General features: G+C 38.4%; 1 protein-coding gene across 1 annotated transcript; it reads left to right on the top strand.

The window, feature by feature from the left end:
• The first annotated feature begins 410 nt into the window (after positions 1 to 410).
• LOC145787757 (uncharacterized) lies at positions 411 to 25,157 on the top strand. Its single transcript, XM_082599577.1, has 6 exons — positions 411 to 703; positions 14,174 to 15,380; positions 16,171 to 16,741; positions 17,023 to 17,133; positions 18,283 to 18,745; positions 23,361 to 25,157. Exons 1-6 carry the CDS (start codon positions 544 to 546, stop codon positions 24,236 to 24,238), a joined length of 3,390 nt encoding a protein of 1,129 aa, XP_082455703.1. The 5' UTR covers positions 411 to 543; the 3' UTR covers positions 24,239 to 25,157.
• Positions 25,158 to 26,496: the final 1,339 nt, after the last annotated feature.

Genomic DNA, 26,496 nt, shown 5'->3' with positions numbered 1-26,496 from the left:
ATTGGCCACCGAGAAACACGTTTCTATGCTTGTCAAAACATGGCTTATTGGAAAGCGGGTTACCATTGATAGTCTGTGTGTGGCACAAAGTCCGTGATGGCCCGTTTCGGTGAGTCCGATCCCTATTCGGTGATTTTTTCAATTTTTTTTTTTAAGTTTATCGGGTACCGTAGCCTAATTATCATTGCCGTTTTAGGGTTAGAGGTTAGAGGTTAGGAACTCACCGAATCGGACTCACCGAATAGTAGCAGACCCCACAAAGTCGCACTTCCCCCCAAATGTAGAAATTGATTCGCTTTTATGTTAGTGAAAACAACGAAACTGGTTTGGCTTCAAATCACAATGTCGTATTTCTTAACAATTTATAATATTTTACAACCAATGAGCTGTTTTTGTTTTCACAGATGATTCGCCTGTTTCTATATATTGTAAAAAGAAGCACTACTAAGTAACTAAAATAAAATATTTTGCAATGGAATGTATTCTGGAATAAGCTTTATTGTGCATGGTTTACAAAATTCATGAAGTGGAAAAGTTCAAGCAATGCAGTCAAGGCTAGACATATTACAGAAAGCTGCACAGTACGTGGAGAATTTGCACCAGGAAAATGCCTGTGACCCATCTGAGCGAAATATAACATCGAAGCTATACTCTCCCTTGAAAAGCTCGTTAGAAAGCATTGCAGAGGAAAATTGCACTGCAGGTATTTTCCATGTCTTGTTTTAGTATTTTTTTCAATCACCGGTGTGTTTAATATTTCAACTACTTGTATAAGAATTCAAAAAAATGCGTTCTTACTAATTTCTTTAGTGAAAAAATGCGCTTTGTAGACGTGGTTGGAAGTGCGTATTTCTGTTGCTGATGGCAATTTGTTGACAAATTTTACGGTTTTACGGATATTGTTGTTGTTTGTAGTACAAGCCTTCTTTCTGTGGTACATTGATCTTAGTGGAAATTTTTTAGTTATTTTTCAGATCTCAGTTTTGAGAACCTTGCAAAAAACCACAATCATATATATTAAGTTTTCTTTCCCGCTCAAATTGTATCAGATTGTGATTGTTACGTATATCGTTTATTTTTTTGTTATTAACGTGTGGGAATGAAAAAGGTAGTTATATGTAGCAGTAGTATCAGCACAACAAGGGAATTGAAAAAAAAAATTAAAGTGGGGTATTAAGTGCATATGAACAGTTGTTTGGGTAGTAATGTACATAAACTAGAAGCCTACGTTTACAATGAGGTATGTTTGTATGTACTGTACCATATAACAACACACGCAATACACATATATTGTAATCCTAAATTCAGAACATCCAGTCAAGTTTTTCTGTCCTCTATATCTTTATTTGAACCAGTTATCAGAAAGACTTTTGAAGACATGGTGACAACGGGTAAAAGCTGTGCGCACATAAAGTTATGGTAGGATGAATTTATTAAAAATCAAGCACAAGTTTGTGAAAAAAAAACTTGTTTCAGGTTTGCGTTAAATCAACAAAAGTAAACAGTGAAATGACGTAAAATAGAACATTGTGTAACGACTGCACCGTAGACGTAGACACAAAAGTAAACAAATCCTTAAATTTTCCGGCGATACACAACGCATTTGTGACGTCATACAATTTCTTATCTTTGTCATAGTGAAGGCATTTCTTTAACACGTGTTTGTCAACTAAAGTAACGTCACGTGCGATTCACAATTGTTATGACAAAGATTCTTCTGAATAATGAGGTGTAGTCAAAACATATGTGAATACCCAACGATTTGTATTTTCTTCTACGCTATGTTTACTCTGCAGAGCCAGTTTAGTTTAGGTAAATATGGCCAGTTGTCCAGTTCATTGTTCCAATGAATTGACTTCGATTTTAGTTACTGGTCTCACTTTAAAGCAGGGGTGACGAACCTTTTTGTGTAGTCGCGGGCCACTTTGTCAATTACACATGAGTTATCGGGCCACACAACTTTTTAATCGTAACCTACTATGAAATCTTTTAGAAGCGACTCAAGATATTATTCATGAAAAGTAACAAACGGCAGATGAAAGTGATAAAACCCACACAGTTGAAATTATGTTACACAGAATCGAAACATACAACAGCAAAAAATAAAAACAAATCAACTTGAGCAAAAAGGATAGAGCAACAGTACTTGCACTGATAATGAAGACTATTTAATTTTCGAAGCGTTTGCTTTCATATGAGTATGACTTCTTGTTTTTTTGGCTCTATCCTTTTTGCTCAAGGTGACTAAATGTTTCGACCATTATGCTTCGAAACAACAAATCAGTTAATGAAATTTCTTTTTCAAACATCAATGCGAATTATACATGAATTATACATACGAATTATACAATGCGAATTAGACATACGAATATAGCCCATGCGAATTATACAGCTGAAGCTATCTAATGCAGCATTGAAGCATAAAATATTAAAAAATAACATTGAAGCATTGAATTTATTTGCTCAGTACGATGTGGAAACTCTCAACTGCACACTAAAACATTCATCTGTCAGCCTCGACCTGTAATTTTTGTAAAGTGCATTTTAGCCAAGAACTGTTCGCATAGGTACGTGCTGCCGAAAACAGATCCACATTCCACGGGTCCACGTCTTTTAGGCGCTGACAGTTAGGCGCTGGTCTAATAGGCGCGCACACTGTGGCGTCTGGATATTTAGGTGCGGAGCACTGTGGCGCCCGTTCATTTAGGTGTTATTCCTAGTAAAGTCTGTAGATTGTATCAGCTTGGCAGGTAGGGGCGTAGGGCAATGCTTTTCACACAAAATATTATATTGAACAGGAAAATATATTGTTTTGTTAATGCGTGTGCATTGTTGGTCATGGCTTCAGTGCGTGAAGTTACTTAAACTGGCAATGCTTTTTCACACAAAATGTTATATTACACAGAAGAATATATGGGTGAAGCTGCTTGAACCGGAAATGCTTTTCACACAAAATGTTATATTAAACAGAAAAATATGTTATGGCTTCCGTGAGTGAAGCTGCTTAAACCGGCAATGATTTCACATAAAATGTTATATTGAACAGAAAAATATGTTGTTTTTTTTAATGCGCGTGTTCAGCATTTATTTGTTGTTAGTCCAGGTTTGCGCCGGCGAAAGCTTTATCAATAAATTATTCAAGTTTCCGAAAATGTGTGAGATTGAGTTCACTTTTAGTTAGGTCAAATAATAACTAAACATCAGTAAAAAATGTACCGTAGGCTGTACTCAAGCGGGCGGTAGGCTTGAGTGAAGAGTAACTTAGTTTTCCGTCAAAACCCGGACTAGGTTTAATAACGAGCGAAGTCTCACCATTATGCTTGCAACTTGTAGCCAAGGTGTAGCCTATATGCCCTGTAGAAATGTATTCATGTGAACTGTAGTAGAGCGTCTTACGCGTTCTCGTCACATGGCCAATCCATCCATCCCGAACAGAAGTAATTTATATTTAATCTAAATTACCAGACATTTTTCACACAAATCTGTTGTATTTACGCGGTAAAAACATGTCATGTGATCGACGTAGGACGTAGACGCACAATCTTGACACCAAATGAAAGCATACATCTTCAGCTATCCGAAGATGCAAAGCTTTGCAATAAAATTTAAAACATTCTATGTACAACTAGCAACTTTCCAAAAGGTATTTTTTCTAATTTCTAAAAAAATTAAAAATTGGCAAAAAAGTGTACTTCATTATAATTTTTACTACCCAAGCATGATACAATAATATGAAAATATATGTAGTTTAATCGAATGCCAAAACAATTCTGCACATGAGAAAAAATTTGCTTCGTTTCTGCGCGCAATGCTTTAGGAGGTACAGCAGAATGATTATGGAGAAATTTGGAAAATTTTAAGCAAAAAGTTTACGTAATTTAGCCTACAGTCTTTTTGATCGAGAAATTCCAAAGTAAGGGGGTGCCTAGCCAGTTTTGACTGCCAATTCCAATGAGTGAAAGAAAAAAATCCACTGTGTCCCCATCTTTAAGAAGTCCTCATCTGATAACTGCACCGCCAAAATATTTTTTTTTAATTAGCCAAAAAAGGACAGGCAAAGACTATGAATCTGCCATCATTTACATTATTTTTTTGCTTGAAATAGGCTACCTTTTAATCTTGGACGTAGGGATACTTCCTTGGTCATCATGGCAAAAATCCCAAGACGTGTGTATACGTCCATGGTCGCGAAAGAGTTAACTAAAAATGAACTCAATAATGTTGGAAGCTTCAATAATTTATTGATAAAGCTTTCACCAAAGCAAACCTGGACTAACAACAAATAAAACAATAATAAATCAATAAAACAACAATATATTTTTCTGATACAATCTACAGACTTTACTAGGAATAGCACCTAAATGACCGGGCGCCACAGTGCTCCGCACCTAAATATCCAGACGCCATAGTGTGCGCGCCTATTAGACCAGCGCCTAACTGTCAGTGCCTAAAAGACTTGCTCCCCATTCCACAGTGCAAACTATGCTCCTGGGCGCTGTACAAGACAATGGTGATAATAATTAATACGGTACTTCTCAGTCATAATGTTCACTGTTCAGTGAAATAGAACGTTTTCAAGCGAGTTTTCAATTCATTTAAATTCTCAGCTTCTTTTACACAAATAGGTAAATAATTCCAGCAACTGGCAGCAACAACTGGGAAGGTGCGATTTCCATATTGTGTCTTGCAATGTTACATGAAGGGTTGCACAAAAGCAATTGATGTTGAGAACGCAAAGTCCTGGCAGGTTTATAATGAACCAGAAAAGTGTCCAGATAGTTCCGAGCAAAACCACGGAATACTTTATAAATTAATAGACATATTTTGAAGCGAATACGATACATTCCTGGAAGCCAATGCAGGGATTTTAGTATAGGGGTAATATGCTCATGTTTACGTGTTAAAGTAGTCAGGCGAGCGGCAGCATTCTGAACTCTTTGAAAACGCAAAATAGGACAATGTGGAATTTTATTTAACAATGAATTTTGATTAAAAATATGTTGTTGTCAGTTATTTGGGAAATCGTGTCTTTTGTGGTTATATATACCACAACCTGTGATCATACACTGCTTTCTTTGGCGATTCTGAGAATTTCGATTTTTACTTTTGTGACTGCACCGCTGCAACTGCTTCACTTATCCTATTCGTATCCACTACTTTTTGTTCGATTTTTATAAAACATCAATAGAATTTCAAAGATGGTTAGTTGTGCGCTTGCGAGTAATAACTGTAACGTAACGCTGAAAGTATATCAATATATTGCCTTTAATCTAAAGAACTGTTTTTGTTGTTAAATGGCACTTGTCCTAAATGTCCTTGTTTCGTAGTCATTACACTCAGTTTCTTGGTTGTAGAGAAGACTCAACTTTTTCGTTGCACATATAGCCCACATGTAGCCCACTAAGTTATTTTCGTTTTTTGGGTAAGGCAATTTGGTAACATATTTGTGACAGATTTAGCCTGTTGTAAATGATCGGTAACCTTTGAAGAGCTGTATAGACGCTAGTTGTCAGCATTGGCTTTGTATCTGCTGTGGACATCTCATGCTTGTCACTTTTTTCGGAATGGCCCGTTTCGGCGAGTCCGATTCGGCGAGAGCTCTGTTCGGCGAGTTCCCTATTCGGCGATTTTTTTATTTATTTTTTTTTAATTATTGAGTACCGTAGCCTAATTATCATTGCCGGTTTAGGGTTAGGGGTTGGAGTTAGAGGTTGGGGTTAGGGTTTTAGGTTAGGGTCTTATTTCAACGTTCAGCAACGTTAAAACGATGTAAAAGCGGCAATGATGATTAGGCTCCGGTATCCGACAATTTAAAAAAGAAATTCAAAAAATCGCCGAATAGGGAACTCGCCGAAAAGGGCTCTTGCCGAATAGGGCACTCGCCGAATTGGACTCGCCGAATCGGACACGCCGAATAGCAGCAGACCCCACTTTTTTATGTTTGTCATTTGCAGAGCATAGGTCCTGCGTGAAATTTAATTTCAATTGACTGTGTAATCGCACGCTTGTGTTTTAACTCTTTTCTCCCATCATGCGGTATGTTTTCATTGTTTGTTTTGTCAGTAGGTGCGCCAAACTACACTATCAGTTGTTTCCTAGCTCATGAGAAAAATTCATCAGTTACTCGCTTGAAGGCCAAACTTACAAAGTTGGAAGAGAACTTTATTTTCGGCCAAAACACAGATCCAGGCCTGTACCTTAAACTGGATTTGAATTCCAAAAGTTAAATTTCCTCAATGAATCAAATAGATAAAAACAAGCTGGCCAATAGGAAAGTGTACAAACGGCCCGAATCTAGCCCAATAATAAACGGTTGTCAAATTGTCGCTCGACTACAAGGAAGGTCTGGCCCGGAATACAGCTTTTATCATGTTTCGTAGACATGTGTCGTTGGTCCGCCATGTGTGTCTTAGGTCAATGTTGTACCATTAACTACCTCCGTTGAAGGCAGGAAGTACACAATGTTTACATGATAAACTACGGCAATCCACTGGTCACGTGATCAGGAGGCGAAATCGGACGTTTTGTTTCCAGAAACCTTTTTTCGTTGCAAACTCGGGTCTGCTACTATTCGGTGAGTCCGATTCGGTGAGTCCGATTCGGTGAGTTCCTAACCTCTAACCCCTAACCCCAAATCCCTAACCCTAAAACGGCAATGATAATTAGGCTACAGTACCCAATAATTAAAAAAAAAATTTGAAAAAATCCCCCGTTAAGGGATCGGACTCACCGAATCAGACTCACCGAATCGGACTCACCGAATCGGACTCACCGAAACGGGCCATTCCGGCAAACTCTGCCTCTTCACTCTCGTTTTTTTTTTTCACGATTTGGGAATAGCGTTACTCGGTGTCGAGAGGCAGGCATTTTAACTTGTACCACACCTCATCATTATGTAGGTACTCTGTTTGAAAAACAGAGACTGCTCAGGTCAATCCAGCCTAGAACGAGAGCGTTGTTTTTTCTTGTTTGGTTGCAAAACAGATCTAGACAAAAACGTGCCAACTTTTTTAATGATGAGCTAAATTCCTAATTAAACTAAAAAATCAGCAAATATCTTTAACTTGACTGGTGCAGATGTAGATATTCAAAGGGGATGGTTTCATTTTTGTTGGTTGCTGAGAAATCAATAATTCATTTTTTAATTCTCATTCAAATTTGGCGTCACGTTTCAACTTGATAGTGGTGAAATGGGCGAAACTGCGAGCTTGTGTAAGCAGGTGGCTTCATTTGTGACCGCATTGTTCGTTACTTGAAATTGAAACTACCTTTGTCTTGAAAACAGCTATCACAAATAGGTTTGCTAGCCTACACCTGCGTTTTGAGTAGTAGTTGATGTGACAGCATTGTGGACATCCAGCCTACACTGTCGCTATTTCAAGCACACGGATCACTGAAAAGGACGCACTATATTAAATCTTATTTGTTTATTTTCTACTTTGCGTTTTAAATCATCTTTCCAAAATAGTAACTTGCCTTACAGTTTAACATGATACCAAACCTGTGTTTGTTTTGTAAACTTTTCATTCATCTCATTTGCTTGCCATTTTTCCTTCCCGTTTCATGTCAAGTTCACCTTCTAACCTTCATTTCCACCGTCTAATCTTCATCGTTAGTTTGTTGTTTATTAGCGTTATAAAATGGTGTATCTTTGTCACAATGATTCAACACTTAAAGATAAGACCGCAGCTAGGATCTTACCTTTCCCAGGTGCTTCCGCTGTTGTTACAGTTATCTGCAATCATTGTCTGATTAAGAAGTCAAACTACAACAAAGTCAACCCCCGCCCACGTGTTCACACGATTACTGGATGATCTCCAACTAGTCAAATAGGGGTCATTTTCTACATTAACTCGACGTCTGCATACATTGAATCCACCTAAAAAGGACCCACTTTTCTAGCTGGGTCCAAGGACAGACGGAAGTATCCTCATTATTTTGTAGCAAATTGTAAAGCACAATAAAAAAGCACCTGAACCAGTAGGAGATTTCTGTTACGAACCCCATTTGAGCGTAAGAAAATCTACAAGGCGCACAAAGTCGATTTTGATTATTTCTTTGGGGATTTTCTATAAGTATGTATGAGTGTTATATAATGAATGCGTCACTTCTTAGTTAAGTAATCCCTCTAAGGATATTTCTTTGAACTGTGACGTCCCAGAAGTGTAATTCGATTCGAAAGGAACATGTTACCTGAATTTTCTTGTTTTATATTTCTCATCTGTGAGAAAAAAAATTGAGTGTTTTTTTCATGTTTTGCGCATCACCTATTTATAGTTAATGACGAAATCTTTATGAATAAAAACTAAGATTGGCCTAGCTCTGCATTTTCATACATTCATATGTTTTCCTTGTAAATGCCTGCTTAACATCTGTCGATGATGAAACAACGCAAACCAACCAAAGCTTAGAAAATGTCTATTCTCCAAGCGCGGGCGGTGTGAAACTGTGTAAAAGAAGTGGGAAATTTACCATGTCGCAATTCACTCGCTTCACTATTGTTTTGTTTTCGCTCTATCAATAAAGGGGAAAAAATGGAGTGATCTTATTGAATTACTTCAATGAAAGATATTTTCTATCATATGTGGTGTAACCTGTTTACGGCGAAGCATGTTTTACATTAAGTTGAGGTAACAAACGCTTTAAAAACATTAAACTTCGACAGAAATTAAGATAAGACAAAACTGTTAGCAGAGAAAAAAAATACAGTAGTCTGAATAGAGAGACAGGGACGTCAGTGTTAGATGACATGTGCAAGCCTGGTGCGCTTATGAAGGTAACTGATTTGATTGCATTATGAAGAAAAGAGCATTTTTCCTGGCAGTCAGTACAAGGCTGAGTCACTAGCACAGCGAGCAATTGCGATTCGCTAACCATTTTCTGCATGTTTAATCGGTTATATTTCTGTTCAGCTGGCTGCAGCCCTAAGAAGGACCTTAGGCATTTTTCTCTAGAGCAGCGTACTATTAATACATGAGAGAAATCAAGGGCTATAGTTGAAAGGGCGCCACTGCGCAATTGACGGCGTTCCTTTAAGTGTCTTGCCGAAGACATAGCTACATGCTTTTGAGCGGTGTCGAACCGGCGTCCTTTCGAACGTTGAACTACGGCTCTCACCACTCGGCTATGCGGCCGGCTATATTTTCAAAGTGGAAATATGTCGTGTGAATCGTGTGATGTTTAATTTTCTAAAATCTATCCGATCAAAGGAGACATGTGTTAAGTATGTTAAGTTTCTTACCGTACCTTCTGTTGTTGTGTCCAAAATGTTGTATTTGTATTTCATTCAATACTTGTTAAAAATCTTACCAGCAAAATATGTAACACTCAATCATCAATTACTAATAAAATATTCGAAATAAAATGCATTAGAATTACTACATAAAAATCTTGTTTTGACGTAAAAAAAATTTTCTTGCTTTCGTCTTGATTTAAATTTTCCAGTGGTGTTGTTTTTATTTGGTTTTGCTTCGCTTTTAATCGGTTTTGTTTTTCTTTTTTAAAACGAAGGTTGTTTTATCCAAATTAAATTCGTTTGGAACACCTTTAGTAATCACAGAGAAATTTGGATTGTGGCAATAAAGTCAAGGAGTGACTATGTCTATTTTTAGAAGGTTACGTAATGTGCTTGAAATATACCAACCCAGATCTGTAAACAACTCTGTCATTCATTAAACAGCTTTTTCTTAGTTGCACAATTACGAGAATGTGTGCACATAAAATCTACTTTTAAATGTGGTATTTGCTCTGAAATGTTGGCAGGTCACGCAGCAAAACTTGACCTTATGCACTAGCCAGACATTAGGACACTTGAAAAAAGATCATATTGCAACTGCCCAAATGAAACAAGCTTCATTAACTACAACAGCACGGTAGCCAATTGACTTGAACACTTTATTTCTAGATGAGATTCTAAAGTTAAACAATCGGCCAATCTTTTTTATGTGGCTCAAGTGCTTCCATAGGATTGAAAGGGTTTTATGTAATCCTGGTCTGTTTTTTTTTGCTATTTTTTCACCAAAAGGGTTAGGGAGTTGACCTTTGCAATGATCAGTCAGTCTTTCCATTGGCGACAACTAGCGATTACGATATGCGACTTGGTTCCTTTTTCTAACAAATACATTATACATGGTGGTAAAATTTTTTCACTTAATAGCCTAATATTTTCACAGTTCAAGCATGGCCTGTGATATCTCTTGAGTTTTGACCCGAAAATTGAGTTTTCGCATTTCAAATTTCTCCCCTTTCAGGAACTAAATACTTTTTATAAGACTTTTGGAATCGCTCTTTCATTCGGCGCCGACGTGCGTATGCAATATGCATTGCATCCGTAAATTACTTTCTTGATAACGTGAAAAACTAGATTTGGATGTACAGTTTGTTGATGTCGAAAGAGTCAATTTTCAATATATTTTTAAAAAGCAATGATTGAATTGATTTTTTTTTCGAAATTTGAATTTGTTGCAGTATTTGTACAATTTTTTGTTTTTTCTCGTTTGTGCGGTGCCTAGCATACAACACACACCCAACCTCACAAATGGCTTAGCAGCCTCGCCTGTCTAAATTTAAGATTTATTTACTAAACTTGTCGACATCCATTACCAATGTTGATAGTTCAAAGATTTCTTAAAATTTAACTTTGTAAACAGGCATGAAATTTCCCGACTTTCTGCTTACTCATATCTACAGTACATTCAGATTAACGCGTTTTTTTAATTGTTTTGTTTTAAGAAAAATGGTATACTTCACTGTTTTTTAATAAAAGGTTTTATAATACAGTTTGACTGATCTTTTACCTTTTCCGCTAAACAACATCCTAAAAAATGCCCAATTTTCATTTTTGGTGCAACATTTCATCGTGCTTACGATACAAATAACTGCTTTCCTCATAGCGGAATGGCCCGTTTCGGTGAGTCCGATTCGGTGAGTCCGATCCCTTAACGGGGGATTTTTTCAATTTTTTTTTAAAATTATCGGGTACCGTAGCCTAATTATCATTGCCGTTTTAGGGTTAGGGGTTAGTGGTTAGGAACTCACCGAATCAGACTCACCGAATAGTAGCAGACCCCCTCATAGAGTTTCAGTTGCAAAGGTCTTGAAATTTGTCCTCAAAACAATTTGAGTATGAGTAGGCTTGCCTTCCCATCCAAAGTAGCCGTTTTTACATCGTTTTAACGTCACTAGAAGATAAGTTGTCGAAAACTTGCAGTGGGCCTATTATCTTTTTGATGCGTCTGCTATCTATTATTTTAAGACATAAAGTTCTGTTGGTAGTAACATGGTAATAACAATGCAAACTTGCAAAGGCATCATTTTCATAAAAAAGCGATTTAAACTGATTTCATTTCTCCAACAGCATGAAACGTGCAATTGTTTTTATTTGAATGCTACAGTCACTTGCCACAATAAAACAAGTGACAGCATGGCTAAAAGCAAGGCTAAACACACCGTTGCAGTACCTTTCTCTTTACTTGTGATTGGTTCACGGATTGGTTGTACTTTATGTAAAATTGCAATTCGTGATCTTTATCAAAACATCTGAGTAAGCTTGTCTTTCAGCTCAGCATGTCTGCAGTGACATAAAAAGTGGTTTTATTTTCTGTGTGGGTGGCAAATGGTATTGAAATGTCAATAAACTTATTACAGCAGATGCACTTGCGTAATTGCGCGTATTATGAATCTATTTGGGTTGAGTGAAGTTGCTCAACTTGTGGTTGTTTTTTTGTTGTAAGATGTAAAACGTACTCGATAATTATCACAGCAACTTGGCCTTTGATGTGTCCTTAGTAATATGTTTTTAAAAAAGACCTTTCAATTTTGTCATCAGAAGAAAAAGTTGCTGGAATTTATTCGAGATTTCAGTGCCTGTTGTTGCGTTTGGCCACAAGCTGGTTTAGAGATGATTAGAAAATAGTGAAAGACATTTCCTGAAACGTGTTGATAAACAAATTGGTTTCAATGTTAAAACTATTTTTCTATGAGGTCTCCATTTGACACAGAATGACAGTTTTCTAACGTTTCATTCCTGCATTTGTCTAATCTCGGTCTTTTTGTGGTAAAATGTGTGTATTTTTGGATTTACGTCCGTCGCCAAGTTGCCCTTGGGCCACCTTTTCGGTATCTTCTTTTTGCACGCGTACGCGTGTGTGTGCCTCCGCGCTTGTGAACATTTCCGCAACAAATTTCAATATCAGCGGTTTGGCGACAGGGCATAGTGCGAAAAAGCTTTCGAACAGTTTAATGTGCGCAGCAGTGCTGTCTTGTATTGACTTTCTTTCAGTGTAGGCCATTCTGGTTGATCACAAAACTTTTACGAGTTGATTGATGTGCTGTTGCAACACGATTTTACATTGAAACAGTTTCAGATTAAGTGGATTGTGCAGCGATTGTCAAATTCGAAACGACAAGGATAGGTCAGCGAGACAGTTTTGTAAAAGTCTTCCTGGAAATTGCAGATGCGTTCAGTTCAAGATGTCGTTTTCTTTCCAGTAAAATTGTCGTATTGAGCAGCAAAAAATGTAATAAAACTGACCAGAACTAGGTATTTGGCCGTAGTATTGTCACCGAAACAGCGCGTTGGATCATTTACACCTCTGAATCGGTGAATATGGTTTTGATTTGCAGTCGCGTTTCATTAAAGACATTCTAAAAACAAACTAAAATTCGTTCATACATACTAATCCTGTTGGGAAATTTCAGCATTTTATTTCGACGAGCGTCTTGAATCTATCGCGCTCAAGTCTACAGTAGATGACAATATAATGATTAATGACAGAAGGTCTTCAAATCAGCCATTTCGAAACAGAAAAATTAAAACTTAAAAACGCACCTACAACTTGCAGAGAGCTAGATAGAAATGTAGTACTGTACCTCAAAACTTAACGAGTTTCATTTTTCCATACCGATTTACCTTTCAAAATCGTTATTTCTAACAGCCGAGCAGCATTTCTCTTTAACTATTCAGCTTTTTCAATGATTACAAATCGCATATTGGAAATCGTTTTCAAGTGCCACTGCTCTCAAAATGTCACGCTCTGCCATTTTTCGCACGATTCTTTGGTCAATGACGTCATTCTTGTCGGAAGTCGACCAGGTCGCCTTACCAGAATACACCTCCGAGTTCAATCGTTGGTGAATTTAAAGTTATTAATGTGAAAATGACATGCATTGCGTTTCGGTAGTTCTTTTCACCTATTTAAAGTTGTCTGCCCTGTGTGAAACATGTAGTCAGCTTGTTTTCAAGACCTTGAAGCTTAGTAGCTGTCGAAAGACTAAAGACCTGCGTAGGACGATATAGATCAGAAAAAGAGTGTTATCACTAGCAAGTAGCGACTTAGTGTAAATTAGAAAAGTTGTAATATACTCTATTTTCTTCACTGACCCAACGTTATAAATTAAAACTACGCTATGAGCAAAGCGAAGTGTTGTCGTATTAGCCGCATGTAACTTTCATAATTCACTTTCTGAGTTTCTGTGACCAGATTCTCAGTTAGAATATTAGCAGTTTCATTGAATTCAATCGCAAGCTATAAACATTTGGTAGCACTTCGTTGGTCAGGGCTCTGAATACACACTAAACAGGAAAGTATTTTGCAGTTGAGGGTCAAGGCAAAGCGTTAGCGGTTCTCTATGAATTTTACGCTGTCGCAAATACATTGAATGTTCTAGCCAGCAAAATGTTTGCAGACGTTGAGTGAATGCAAAAATATTTTTTTCTGGCCGAACTATTGTTTCTTGTAGTCGCTCAACAGTGACAAGCATACACAACACTACTCGTTCGCATATTTTCTTTCATATTGAAATCAGTATCGACTTGTTTTTAGTTTCATTAGAAGCTCTGACTTTGATATCAAAAAATGATTTCAGAGTATAAACGAACTAGTTTAACATAATTGGATGATGTCAAAGCTCTAAGTTAAATTGGTAATGTTTTGATCGCCCGGACTCCAACCGACGTCATCATCACAATGACATCATAATAACATTCTCTTTAGATAGATGGTACTGACATTTGCTTCGAGTAGACGTTCCTTTGTGTCGTGTAGAGTACTGTACTGATATTTGCTTCAGTACTCGATATTGTAGTACTGATATTTGCTTCGAGTAGACGTTCTTTTGTGTCGATTTATGTCGTGTAGACGTTCTTTTCATGTAATTTGGTATTTATTTTCAGATAAACAAGCTAACAATGAAAACATACGACTGCGTGATACAAATGACGTAAGCATAGCAGCTGAGTCTCCTTCGTTAAAATACAGTCATCACCATAACAACGGACCATCTTCACACTTTAAGGAAAACATCAAGGTACCCTTGACTTACCACTCCTCAAATTCCTCAGGAGTATCTCTTTTTGGAAGAAAAGGATCCTCTCCGAAGTACTTCACCTCCGCAAGTGATCGTCACCCTCAGGGTGCGCCGTTACCCCAACAGTTTGGTGATCTACCTACTATCACGCAACCAAACACCCAAGCGCCTACTGCCAGTTCCGCAATGTCTTTTGTCCCATCTTTAGCATACCAAGGTTTTGATCCTGCACTGTACGCTAGTATCTTAGCTCGCCAAGGATTAAATAAACCAAGCAGCGATGCGCATGCGCAGTCACAATCATCCAGTTCTTCCCCAAGTTTCGCGTCACCGAACGCGAACTTGCAAAACCAAGAACTACAACATCTTATGCAGAATTTAAGCAACCCTGCGCTTCTTGTGGGTCACCCTGGTGTTGCTGCTGCCGCGGTTGGCTTTGCTGAAAATCCTTTACTGACTCAACCTTATTTAGCTTCGTATGGGCAGGCTGCAAACATGTTGTCTCAGCTGGCTTCGTATGGTTCTCTATCGGATCGTGAAAATGAGACAAAACGTGTCCTTGAAAATATGACGCTGCCTTTGTCTTCACAGTTTTTAGCAAGCCCTCCTTTCAAGCCAGTTTTAGATCCATCCGACCTGCAGGATAGAACGGTCCCAAAACCCAGACTTTCTGTCGAAGGTGGTCTACCGGCTGGCCTATCCCCTGACGTTTTCAATTACTTACTACATTACCAAGAAGCTCTGAACAATGAAATCTTAAAACTCAATCCAGCGTACCATCAATCATCGCCATATAATCCATCCCGTTCTTCTGTTTCACCAGAAATTAACCATAAAACGACGTCAACGAGTCGTAGTGCGGTTCCAACCCATTTTCGGGCCCCTTATTCAAGTGACTCTGCACGACCAAAGTCTCCCATACCTGAAAGAATCAGAAACAGTCCTTATCATCATCATGAACCTCGGTCAGAAAAATTTCATCTGGCGGAAATTGAAGCTCGTTTTTCCGGCGATCGAAAGTTGCATCTCGATGATAAGCATGGTAATCCGAAACTGGTCACAACCGCGCAACGGTGAGTGAGTAGGCGTTGAAATCGATTACTTTGAATAGATACCTTTAAAAGATATTTCTTACAGTTTAAGCATTGTTCAATTCGCTTCCTGCTACACTCTCTAATAACACTGGTCAACAGCAAGAGACTCCCGATTAGGCAATTTTTGAAGGGTCTTTGACGCTGATGTCGAAAATGTCCATATATTTCTTCTAGCACACCAGGTTTTTGAAATATTTGAATTTTTGTTGTTTAAATTTGACCTATACTGACGTAAATGCGACGCAATGTGATATAATAGTGACAATTTTGACCTCAAGCTTACACAAAGCGGATTTCACAATGCATTGTGATTACCAGAACTTGCATTTAGAAATGTATTTTTATATGACTAAATACGTAAAATACAAAAAAATACCTCAAATATTAAAATGCAAATATTTTCAAAACCTGATGTGCTGGAGAAAAAAAACTAGCACAGATTCGGAATCAGCGCAGAAAATTCATCTTGAAAAGTTAACTTGTATCTCTGATTAAAAAAATTAGTTAAAATTTGTTGACCCGTGTAATTAGCCTGTTCTTTTGCCTTTTTGACCATTTTTACTTTCGTAGTGGTCCATTATTGTGTGAGTAGCCAACTTGAATAGGTGTTGCTTTATTGTGCGCTGCATAACAAATTCACCTGATCACCCACTTTTGGACATGTACCATTTCTGCAGAAAAGTCAAGCAAAACTGAGGATAACATCAACAAATGTTGCGACATTTATTTTGTACATTTTATGTGGATTTAACACGTTTTTTCTTTTTAGGCCACAGAATGGAGCCATTGACCCAGCTCTTCTCCAGAATTATCACCATTCCAGTACTATTCCTCTTCATAAGAACAACGGATGGGAAGATTATTGCCGTAGTTTAGAAGAAAGATCCTCATCTGCATCTTTCCAGACAGAAAAGTCCTCCAGGAAGCGCTCTTATGAACAATTTGGGATTCCTCCCGATCTGATCCCAGATTCAGAGATCCACAGCCCAAGATTACAAACTTCATCTTCTGAGAAGATAATTCCAAAACTTCATCAGGATGCTGGAAGCAACAGCCCTGCAAACCATTTACTCCAGCAAGCAACTGCTGCCAATACATTTGCCGCTCTTTCTGGCAAATCACAGTTAGGGTTAAGTGAAAAAGACGCTGCAGCATACCTAGCTTCTGTTTACCCATACATGTTTCACCCTGCCATGATGGGCGCATCTCCACTGCCAGCTAATCCCTACGTTCTTCCATCTAATGTAAATCCCCTTGTAGCCTCCAATAATCCAGTCAACGACCGCATTGCAGCATCACTTGCTGCTTCTCCATTCTTACAACCATCATTGCCAACTGAGGTGATTTTTAATGTGTTTTTTGTTGACTTTTTTTTTTTAAACAATTTTCAATGTTGAAATTGCCAACTGTCTTTTTGACGCATAACCACGTATTTTCATTTGTCTACTAAACTAACCCCCTGTTGTTGCGTAAGACTTAACAAAAGAGGCTTATCTGAGAGGGTTAGTTAATTTATATATGTGTCACTGTGTGTGTTTTTTATATTTATTGTAACATTTGAAGAACTAAATGCTTTCTCGTTTTCCAAACGCTAATTTCATTTCGTGTGACTTTGTAACAGGCACTGCCAGAGTATGCACGAATGGCTGGAATTGCACCATACATTTCACTGTTGAACTCACAACATGCTTTTAATCCGCATGGTTCTGCCCCGAAATCTTCCCCTTCACAGGTAAGAAGAATACTCATGTTAATTACAAATTTGAATTTTTGTCAGTTTGCCTACTTTAAATTGTTAGAAGTATGTTCGGTCTTACAAACACACAGTCAGCAAATGAACAAACCAATTGTTTTTTACATTGATTCAACATTTATAGATGCCGCAGACGTAATAATCATCTTTTTTACATTTAACCAGACGAATACAGACGTTGAATCAATGTAAAAACCCACAGCAAATCAGTCGCTTTTTACATTTATTGGGCGTCTGCAGACGTTTCATCAATGTAAAAATGACTGATTTGCTGTCTGGGGAAAGTACTGTTTTGCTCGGCCATATCATTAAATCCAAGGTTTTTTTTGTCAAGTTTGCAAACCAACATCAGAATACGGTTCTTATTGACAGTATTTGTTTCTCTGCCAGTGTTTTAAATACGTTTTAATTGATTGCACAACATCTGGGAGCATCAACACAAGCTTTTCTTTGCTAATGCGGTACTAATGAAAATGTGGTCACAAAGCACAAACTACATCCATAGCCTGAGGTTGTGCGCATTATGGTGCAATAGTGGCTACACAACACGCGCGCTTCGCACCACAAAACTGTTGTTTGTAAAAGCAGATAATTCTGTAATACAGGCATTGTAATGACGACCAGCTCAAAAATCTATGTTGCAATGTTTACATTGCGTCTCTTTAAAACAATAATGCACTGTAGTGGTACGGCTTACTTTTTTTCTAGTCTTGCTGCCACTCTGCCATAAATCCACAATGCTTTCTCAGTTTACAATATTTTGATTTGGGGATGTCATTTTCAACACGTGGTGTATACAAATTGTTTATTGAAACAGTGATTTTCTCAGTAGTCTTCTGTTGTGTGGATCAGCTCTTGCCTTTTCCGTTGTGTTACTTACTTCTATGTGTCAACTTCGTCACAGTTTTTAGTATAAATATTTGTGTTATTTTATTAGCAAAACCTAAGCATTAAATTTATCGTCATTTGCTAACCATAAATTTACATGTATATACAAACTAATTTCCTTCACATCAATTTTGAGTACCTTGAAAAAATCCTTGAAACAATCTGCAGATGTTGAATCAATGTAAAAAGTGATTGATTTACTGGCTGGGCAATGTTTTATTACTTTTAATTTTTGTTTAGAATTATGCTGCGGAGGCCCTCAAACAGACAGCATTGCAACAAAGTCTCAGAGAGAGCAAAGAAAAAGAACAACATCCAACTCCTCCTCATCCTACTCTTACATCCATGAGACCTTTTCTTTCAAACTCCATTTCCTCCAAAGCGGCAAGGAATTCCTCGAGTCTAAATCATGACAAAGCTATTCTTAAACATTCCTCTCAACATCCCATGATCTCTTCCTCCGTGAGCTCATCCACCTCCAGTTCTTGGTCTCTTTCTAAAGATGTGGACACCAACATCATGAAACGTAAAAGGAGTCCTGAAAATCAAGGACTACACTCGGCTTCAATACATTCAGATCAGTCATTCGCTTTGATGAGACGTCTGAATCAAGACAGGAGCAACACTTTGAAGAGAGAAGCTAGTGATGTTGATGACAAGGGCTTTTTTAATGACGCCAAGCGAAAACGAGAAGTAACCGCAGGTAATATATACTGTTAATTCTTTTTTGCCAACTGTAGTAGACATTTTTGCATGAACCAAAATATAAGGTTAAAATGGTAAAAAAACGTGCTCCGTGCCAAGCAAAAACTCAAGAAAATGAAATCACTGCTTTCTAAGATAGCTTTACAGTTTCTTTTACCCTAAGTGGAACCATTAAAACAAGGCTTCTCAAACGTTTTTATTGTGTTACCCCATTTCAGAAAGTAACTTTCTATGCGCCCCTTTGATGGGTAGTTTACAATGTGAACTACCCACTGTAGGCCCAATTTAATTTGTTTGGCGACCCTAAATCTACGATTTGCGACCCTGTTTTGGGTCGCGACCCACAGTTTGAGAAGCCATACATTAGAAGGTACTTATTCAAATAAAATTACCAAAGTTTATGTCGACTTCTATGCCTGAGTTGTACCAGTGTGTGATCCATGCTTGCAAGGCCCTCGGTTCGACGCTCCAGGGCTTTCGGTTTTATCTTTGCATTTTCACTGTGCATTCAACATTTGTCAACCTTGACAGACACGCAGATTGGCTTCCTTGTTGTTTTTTTCCATCATCTTTAGAGTTGAAACTAAACCTAGTATACAAGCCATTTATGGGAACACAATGAAAAAAATAAGCTTTTATTGATTCAACGTAAACTTAGGATACCTTCACTCCCTGTTATGTTTGTGAGGGTAACCGTGTGTCATGATCAAAGTATCCCGCTTTCCGATTTTAAGTGTTTCTATATTTGAACTCGTGAAATTGACCACGCAGCAATTAAAAAAAGCACAGCACGCACCTGTGCTCTTTTATGCGGAACACGTTCACGTCATCCTTCAAGAAAAACATTACTTTGTCTCGTTTTTCCGCTTTGAAGGTTATTGACAAGTCAAAAATATCGGATGTCAGTGTGAAAATATGGCCTTCCGTCCACCAATATTCAGTTGTAACGGTGCACAGTAGATTTATACTTCCGATTTGAAATTAGTTTTTGGATAAATCTGAAATCGATATGTTTCGTCAACATCACGAATTATGACATTACCCACTGCACTAAAAGTCTGGTTGGAAAATGAGAGTGAAAAATGGAAACCGCTGATAAAATTGAAACGAGCGCTGTGCATCCCATATTAGCTGCCTAGCAATACAGCTTCTCGATGGCATTGCCCCAGCTACCAAAAAAAAAAACATTTTTACGTCATTTTTGCGTTTGGCACTGTTGCAGCAATGTAGGCATGGAAACCCTTGCTAACGCCGATAATACAACTTCATGTTGCACGTGAGGTAGATCAACATTCATTGTCCCAGCCTACAAATGTATTTTTGCATTGAGTTAACATCTGTTAGTGTTAGTAGTGTCTATCTAGGTCAGGGGTGGGGAACCTTTTTAGTATTGCGGGCCACATAAAATGAGAAATAACACAGGTGGGCCACTAAAAATTTCGAAATTTTATTTACAGATAAAAAATGCAGCGAAGTAGACAATGATTTATTTCACTTTCACAGCTAGTAGGATGGCTGAAAGTTTTTTTTTTTGGTGAGTCGTGTGAGTCTGCTGACACGGAAAATGTTGCAACTCTTAACTGCATCTCCACGTTTTTATCAGTCAGTCTGGAGTGAAGCCGACTTTTTGTAAGATTCAATTTGGAAAAAAACTGTTCGCAACGCTAGGTGCTTCCAAACGGTGCACGGTCGTTTGGTCGACAGACATTTGGTCGACAGGACGTTTGGTCGACAGGACGTTTGGTCGACAGGACGTTAGGTCGACAGAACGATTCATTTTTGGGTTAGGGTTAGGTTTAGAGTCAGGGTTAGATTAGGGTTATGGTTAGTTAACTAACCCTAACCATAAAATAAATCGTTCTGTCGACCTAACGTCCTGTCGACCAAACGTCCTGTCGACCAAATGTCTGTCGACCAAACGTCCTGTCGACCAAATGACCGGGTACCCTTCCAAACAGAGACACATATTTCAAAGCATGTTTCCGCATGACTGAAAAATCATCAGCATTTATGTAGCGTTGATAAAAGTTGAGCAGCGGAATGTTTTGGTACATCGCTTTCAACGTAGGCTACCGGTCACTCTGGAGCTCTACTATTTCATGTTGAAAATTACTAGGAACATCAGTTGCAACCACATTGAAAGGAGAGGCAAAAATATCTAACTCCATTTCTTTACTCTTTTTGTCCAAAAATCTTGCACTAAATGTCTCCATAAGATTGACGCATACATCGGCATATTTGGCTGTTGTAGAAGGCTTTTGATCTTGCAAGGTAGGGAAATGTGCGGTGTTATTGTTTTCAAGTTGTACTTTCCGCAGATGTAGTTTAGTTTCAAATGATTTCACTTTTGCAAACAAGGAGTTCAAAAGCTGGCTCGGGCCCTGCAACTTGAGGTTAAGCTCGGAGACGTGCTTGCTAATGTCAACCATAAACGCTAGGTCACACAATCATTGGCTATCACTCAAAACGACATGGTCTCCCCGATTATTCATGAACTGATCGACTTCGTTTCGCAACAAGTAAAAGCGTGTAAGCATGTCGCTACGACTCAGCCAACGAACTGCACACTGCACAGTGGTAGACAAGGTCGTGGAAATCAGTATTCAGATCTTCCAGTAGTTGCTTAAACAAGCGGCTGTTCAAACCTCTGCTTTTGATGAAATTGATGAATTTTATCACTATTGGCATGACATTACTAAGCTGAACTGACTTCCCGCACAAGTTTTCTTGGTGAATGAGACAGTGGCATACCACTAAAGTCATAGAACATAGAAGGCCATTCGCAATATACGGACTTTGCAGAGCCTACTCTTTTTTTGAGCTTTTGTTTCAATATATTTTGGGTAAAGAAATTTTGACGCGGGCCACATGGAACAGTCACGCGGGCCGCATTTGGCCCGCGGGCCGCAGGTTCCCCACCCCTGATCTAGGTAGAAGTTGTAGGCTAACCCTTACGTTTATGAAAATATCATATGTCATCTTGAAACTCCCACTTGATGTTGATTAAAGAAATGAACCTAGCCAAACTACAACAAGTTTGCAGAATGACCCCTCGGGAAGGTTAGAAACACATGACTCATATGCAGTGCAAGGTTTGATAGATCTCGGCAATCTTAGCAAGAGAAGTACATTTATACAGTACTTTGATCAATCTTCTGACACTTAGTGCAACACACACCTGACCTTTCCGAGTCTCCTGACCTACAAGTCAGCAGTTGTGAACTGAGCAAGTGACAACTGAGCTAGCAACATTTCAGCAAGTGGCTGACTTTGGTAAATAATGAAACTGATCAAGTAACAACTGAGCAAGCCATAACTTGACATGTCACAAGTCAGCAAATTCAGTTTGGCAAGCGATTACCAAGCAACTCCGACGTGAGCATGTAAATCTCATGTTCTGACTTGGAAGCAGCAAAAATGTAATTTCTGAGTTGTCGCATACTGAATGGTCCGACCACCGACCTTTCCACATGCAGACTGTCAAAACCGGTTATATTGTTCGGAATGGCAACATGCAATGTAAGTTGGCGAATCTTCGCAAAGTTTCAAAACTTTGTCTTTGAAAGCTATCATTGCCACTTGCTGAAAAAATAGCAACACCACAGATGTAAATAAAGCAGCCGTCTGCAGATGTTGAATTAATGCTAAAAAGACCAATGTCGCTAACTTTGACCATCCAGCTGACCAATTTCCAATGTGAGAAAATGCTCTCCTGACCAGACTGGCCTAAGGAAATGCAGTCTAGACCTCAATTACACTTGAGTTGCATCGTGTAACGGAAGTCATATTTCGTTGAAAAGCCATAAAATTGTTCAATTTATAAATAGAAAATGTATCTTTTGGAACGGGTGTTGTCTGTTATGACTTAATTTTGCGCACGAAATTGGTTTAAGTTCAATGGTGGCGGCCGTTTACAATGTTGAATGTCCCACAATCGACCAAATGAAATCTGTGGTTATGTCTTCTTTCTAACAGGCTTTTACTGTTGGCTTTTCAGATTATGTAAACACTTTAGTTTATAATTGCTATTATGATTCAAAACTGTATATAATAATTTTTCTAAGATAACTTGATTCAAATCTCATCACAGAAGGTTGTTTCCCAGACAGCAAATTAATGTAAAAAAAAACGGTTAATTTGCTGTTTGGCTTATGCGTGGTTGGTTAAAAAAACGCCCACTCAACAGTAAACTTAAAATCTAATGTTTGTATTAAAAACATTATGTTCGCTTCTGGCTGTGTTGAATCAATGTAAAAACAGCAAGCTGTGCATTATTTCAGTTTATGTCTTCGTATTTCCGATGACTTTCCTCCTTTAAACCTTTGGTTTCCTTGACCGTGTCAGTTTTGTTCACGCTTGCGAATCAAATTTCGAAAAAAAAATTATGTAAAACCTTCTGCTTTGTTAAGCGCTGTGAACAACCCAGATCTGCGATGGATACAGCGCCATAAATGCTATCACGTCGAAAAATCACACAAGATGCAAATTGCATGCTGGCGTATGGAGTTCATTGCTCATCTGTGACTTGTTTCTCTGGCAACGCGCGTTGTCAAGAATAGGAAACGGTATGCTTGAAAAATGTGATTGATATTTTATTTTTTAATTTGTTCCAGATGCTGATGTGCCTGATGTAGATGAGCACTTTCGTCGTTCATTGAAAGGCGCCTACAGAGACTTCAAGACTGAACAGAATACAGTCAGTATCACTGGAACTGTGGAAGACCACTTCAAGAAGTCTTTAGGAAAAGAACTTTGGCGCAAAACAAAGTCAAGTAGCAAACTTGGGTCTTCTAATGTGGGGGACCAAGGCCAGGATACGATGTTTGGAAAGATCGCTTCTTCACAGTTCCACCCGTCTCCACCTCCGCTGAATCTATCGCATTTGTCAGCAAGTGCAACTTCACTGAATTCCCACCCCGACCCATTGAAAATGTTTGCGGGAAATGCGTTGCTGAAATCCGGCGAAACTGTTTTACTAGAGTCGATCTCCAAACTTCCGTTAACATCCGGATCTTCGGCTGTTTATTCAGACAGAGTTCGAAGTGAATCATTAAGAAGATGTGTTGATCCAACTACACTTCCTCCTGGGAGCAAAGAAAGTTCTGAGTTTCATCCAAACTTTTCTCCTCAGAAATCTTATCATTCATGTTCACCATCTGCTGACTCCCAACCGAAGCCTTTGCCTCTTCATATTGGCAGCTCTCCGCATTCCACACTATCTCCGACCAGTGAAAAATCGTACGGTTTAAATTTATCAAATTTTGTTCAAAATCATGCGTCCTTAAAAGTCCAAACTTCTCCTTACACATCGTCTCCTCTAGATGATGCATCCAACACTGACAGTCCAGCTGCAGTCTCTCCTGCTTACTCACCACACAGTTCAGCGTCTGCCTCTTCTCGTCCTCCAACCACCTCGCCGCGTCGGATATCAATGGATGGGCGAGTTTGCGACAATCCGAAACCTTCTGCTCCTATGCCAGTGCACACATAATCATAAAGCTTGATGACACCGAGCTAAAAATCCGAAGACTTTGCAGTCTTCGGAAGACAACGAATTAGGAGATGCTGCCTCGCTATTTGGGCTTATGCTTCAGAATCGAATAAACCTCCAACCGCTACAGGTCAAAAGTACAACACTTTGAATTTGAATGAGAGTCATTTCTATGGATATGTGTTGTGTAGCATTCACTTACAACCATTTGTTCTTATCTGGTGCTGTGAGATCTTGGTGGTTTTTTGTAGTTAACAATAGTTTGTTAATAAAAACTGACGAAACGTCGGAAAAAAAGCTGGTTATCATCTTTAACATCACGAGGTAACCTAGTAAATAGTCACCAGAAGAACGCAAATTAATTTTATTACCAAATGCCTGGTGAACAGTCTCTCTCTGTTTTTACTACAATAGTTTATTGTTGCTTTTTTTGCATCGTTTTATGACTTTCAATGTACGACACGCAATCTTCGAGTGCTGCCATTTATAAGTCTAAACGAAATTTAATGTACTTTTCAAAGATACGTGTATTTAAAGTTTTCAACGCTTTGTGGTTCCACCGATTTGAACAAAGGGTATACAATACATTATTATTATGCACAGTTTGTGTTTTACATATTACAAAAGGATTTTTAAACTGATTTTTTTATTATAAAATTTGTAACCAAATTAGAAACCATGCTTTTCTACATCTGTTGCATTTTTTATACTTTTACTTCTCGCCTTTTTAATTACGCATATGTACTACATGTTACCTTACTGGACACCAATACGTTGTGGTTGACACTTGTTTTTTTTTCAATGTGGCTATGTCTTGTGCTTTATCAGCTTCAGTGATTTAAATCTTTGATACGTGAAGTTAAAGCTAATTCTTTAGCCTTTCTACTGTTCCAATTTCTGAATAAATCTTTCTGCTTACTGCGAACTCAAGTGGTAACTTTCAGATCTTAAGATCTCCAAGTTTTTTAGATTGGTGAGGGCACTAGAAAAAGGAGTCCGTCAAAACCTTTCCCACCAGTTAGGGCATTGGAGTGCAGAATCACGAACTGTCGAATTCGACGAGAGGCAACCAGGGATGTTTAGAAGAACTGTGTTAATGTCATCCGGGTACGCCCGAGTAGATAAAAATGAGAACAATATTGACATAAGAGTAGTCTTAACTCATCAGGCTCCTAATCGAATGGCTTGATGTTTCACAAGGCGCAGTGAGTCGGTACCGTACTGTGGTGATGGGTGGTCACAACCGAGTGGCAACCCTGGCAAAAAGAGTGTAGCCTACTGGCAATATGTTTTGCCAGGCCTAGATGATAGTCTACCGTACGGTAGTTGCATTTATAGTCTAAGGCCTATAGACTCTAAGCAGTGGCCACATCCATAGCTCCTGAAGCGCTGCACATGATGCTAAGCGAGTAGCGGTAATAGCAATCAAAGCTTATTTGAAAAATTACTGACAGTGTCCAAGGGTGCATCAAACCCTCCCATCATGAAAAAATTTTCTCATGGCAGTGTATTAAAGTTAGGCTATACTACCTCTAGAAAAACTCAATTGTGTAAAATGTAACAAAATTGACCGCCCTGGGCGCAAAGGTGGGCAGTAACTAGTTAAAAAAGTAACTAGTTACTTTTTGAGTAACTGTAACTTCGTTACTTTTTTGAAAAAGTAACGATAAGCGGTAACTAGCTACTATTTTATCGTTTTTCAACAGTTACTAGTTACAGTTACTTGATTTCCCAAACGAAAATGGTTCGTTTGTTTTTCAGTTTATGGCAGTTTTTTTGTAGTGGTCAAATTATTTGTTTGGGAGAGATTATAGGCATTCGGCGACAAGAAGCGAGGTTATGTACAGAAAGGAGCTGTGTAAACTGCGAGATAGGATTTTGCGGTGTACCAGCGACAGAAAGGAGGCCGCGTAAACTGCGAGGTAGGATTTCGCAGTGTTCTATACGGATTGATGTCTGTGACGCCACAATCCGTTGTTTGTTCCCCCACTAAGCTGTCTGTTTTTAGAAATTTCAGCTTCTCCTTTTTTGTAAAGCGATTCTTTTTTTGTAGATTGTGATTATATAGCTTTGAACACAGGTAGACGCGGTAGTCAGTAGTGGAAAGTCAAAATGGATTAGTTTTTGTCTAAAGTATCAGAGACTGAAGCAAACCCCACTGGTAATGCCACCAATATGCCAATATCTGGACATTCTGCAATCAGAAGAGAAGGCATATATGGGCATGACGAGGAAAAGACTACAAGAACTTCGAAACA

The sequence above is a fragment of the Aplidium turbinatum genome, chromosome 2, assembly GCF_918807975.1.
Source record: "Aplidium turbinatum chromosome 2, kaAplTurb1.1, whole genome shotgun sequence".
Taxonomy (NCBI): domain Eukaryota; kingdom Metazoa; phylum Chordata; class Ascidiacea; order Aplousobranchia; family Polyclinidae; genus Aplidium; species Aplidium turbinatum.
The sequence above is the reverse complement of the archived record's forward strand: the minus strand, read 5'-3'. Positions and strand labels throughout refer to the sequence as shown.

Bases quoted from the DNA above. Each gene is read 5' to 3' on its own strand.
- LOC145787757 (XM_082599577.1), top strand. From the start codon at position 544: ATGCAGTCAAGGCTAGACATATTACAGAAAGCTGCACAGTACGTGGAG. The intron at 17,134-18,282 runs GTAAGAAGAATA...ATTTTTGTTTAG, and splicing joins CGAAATCTTCCCCTTCACAG to AATTATGCTGCGGAGGCCCT. The intron at 18,746-23,360 runs GTAATATATACT...AATTTGTTCCAG, and splicing joins AAAACGAGAAGTAACCGCAG to ATGCTGATGTGCCTGATGTA.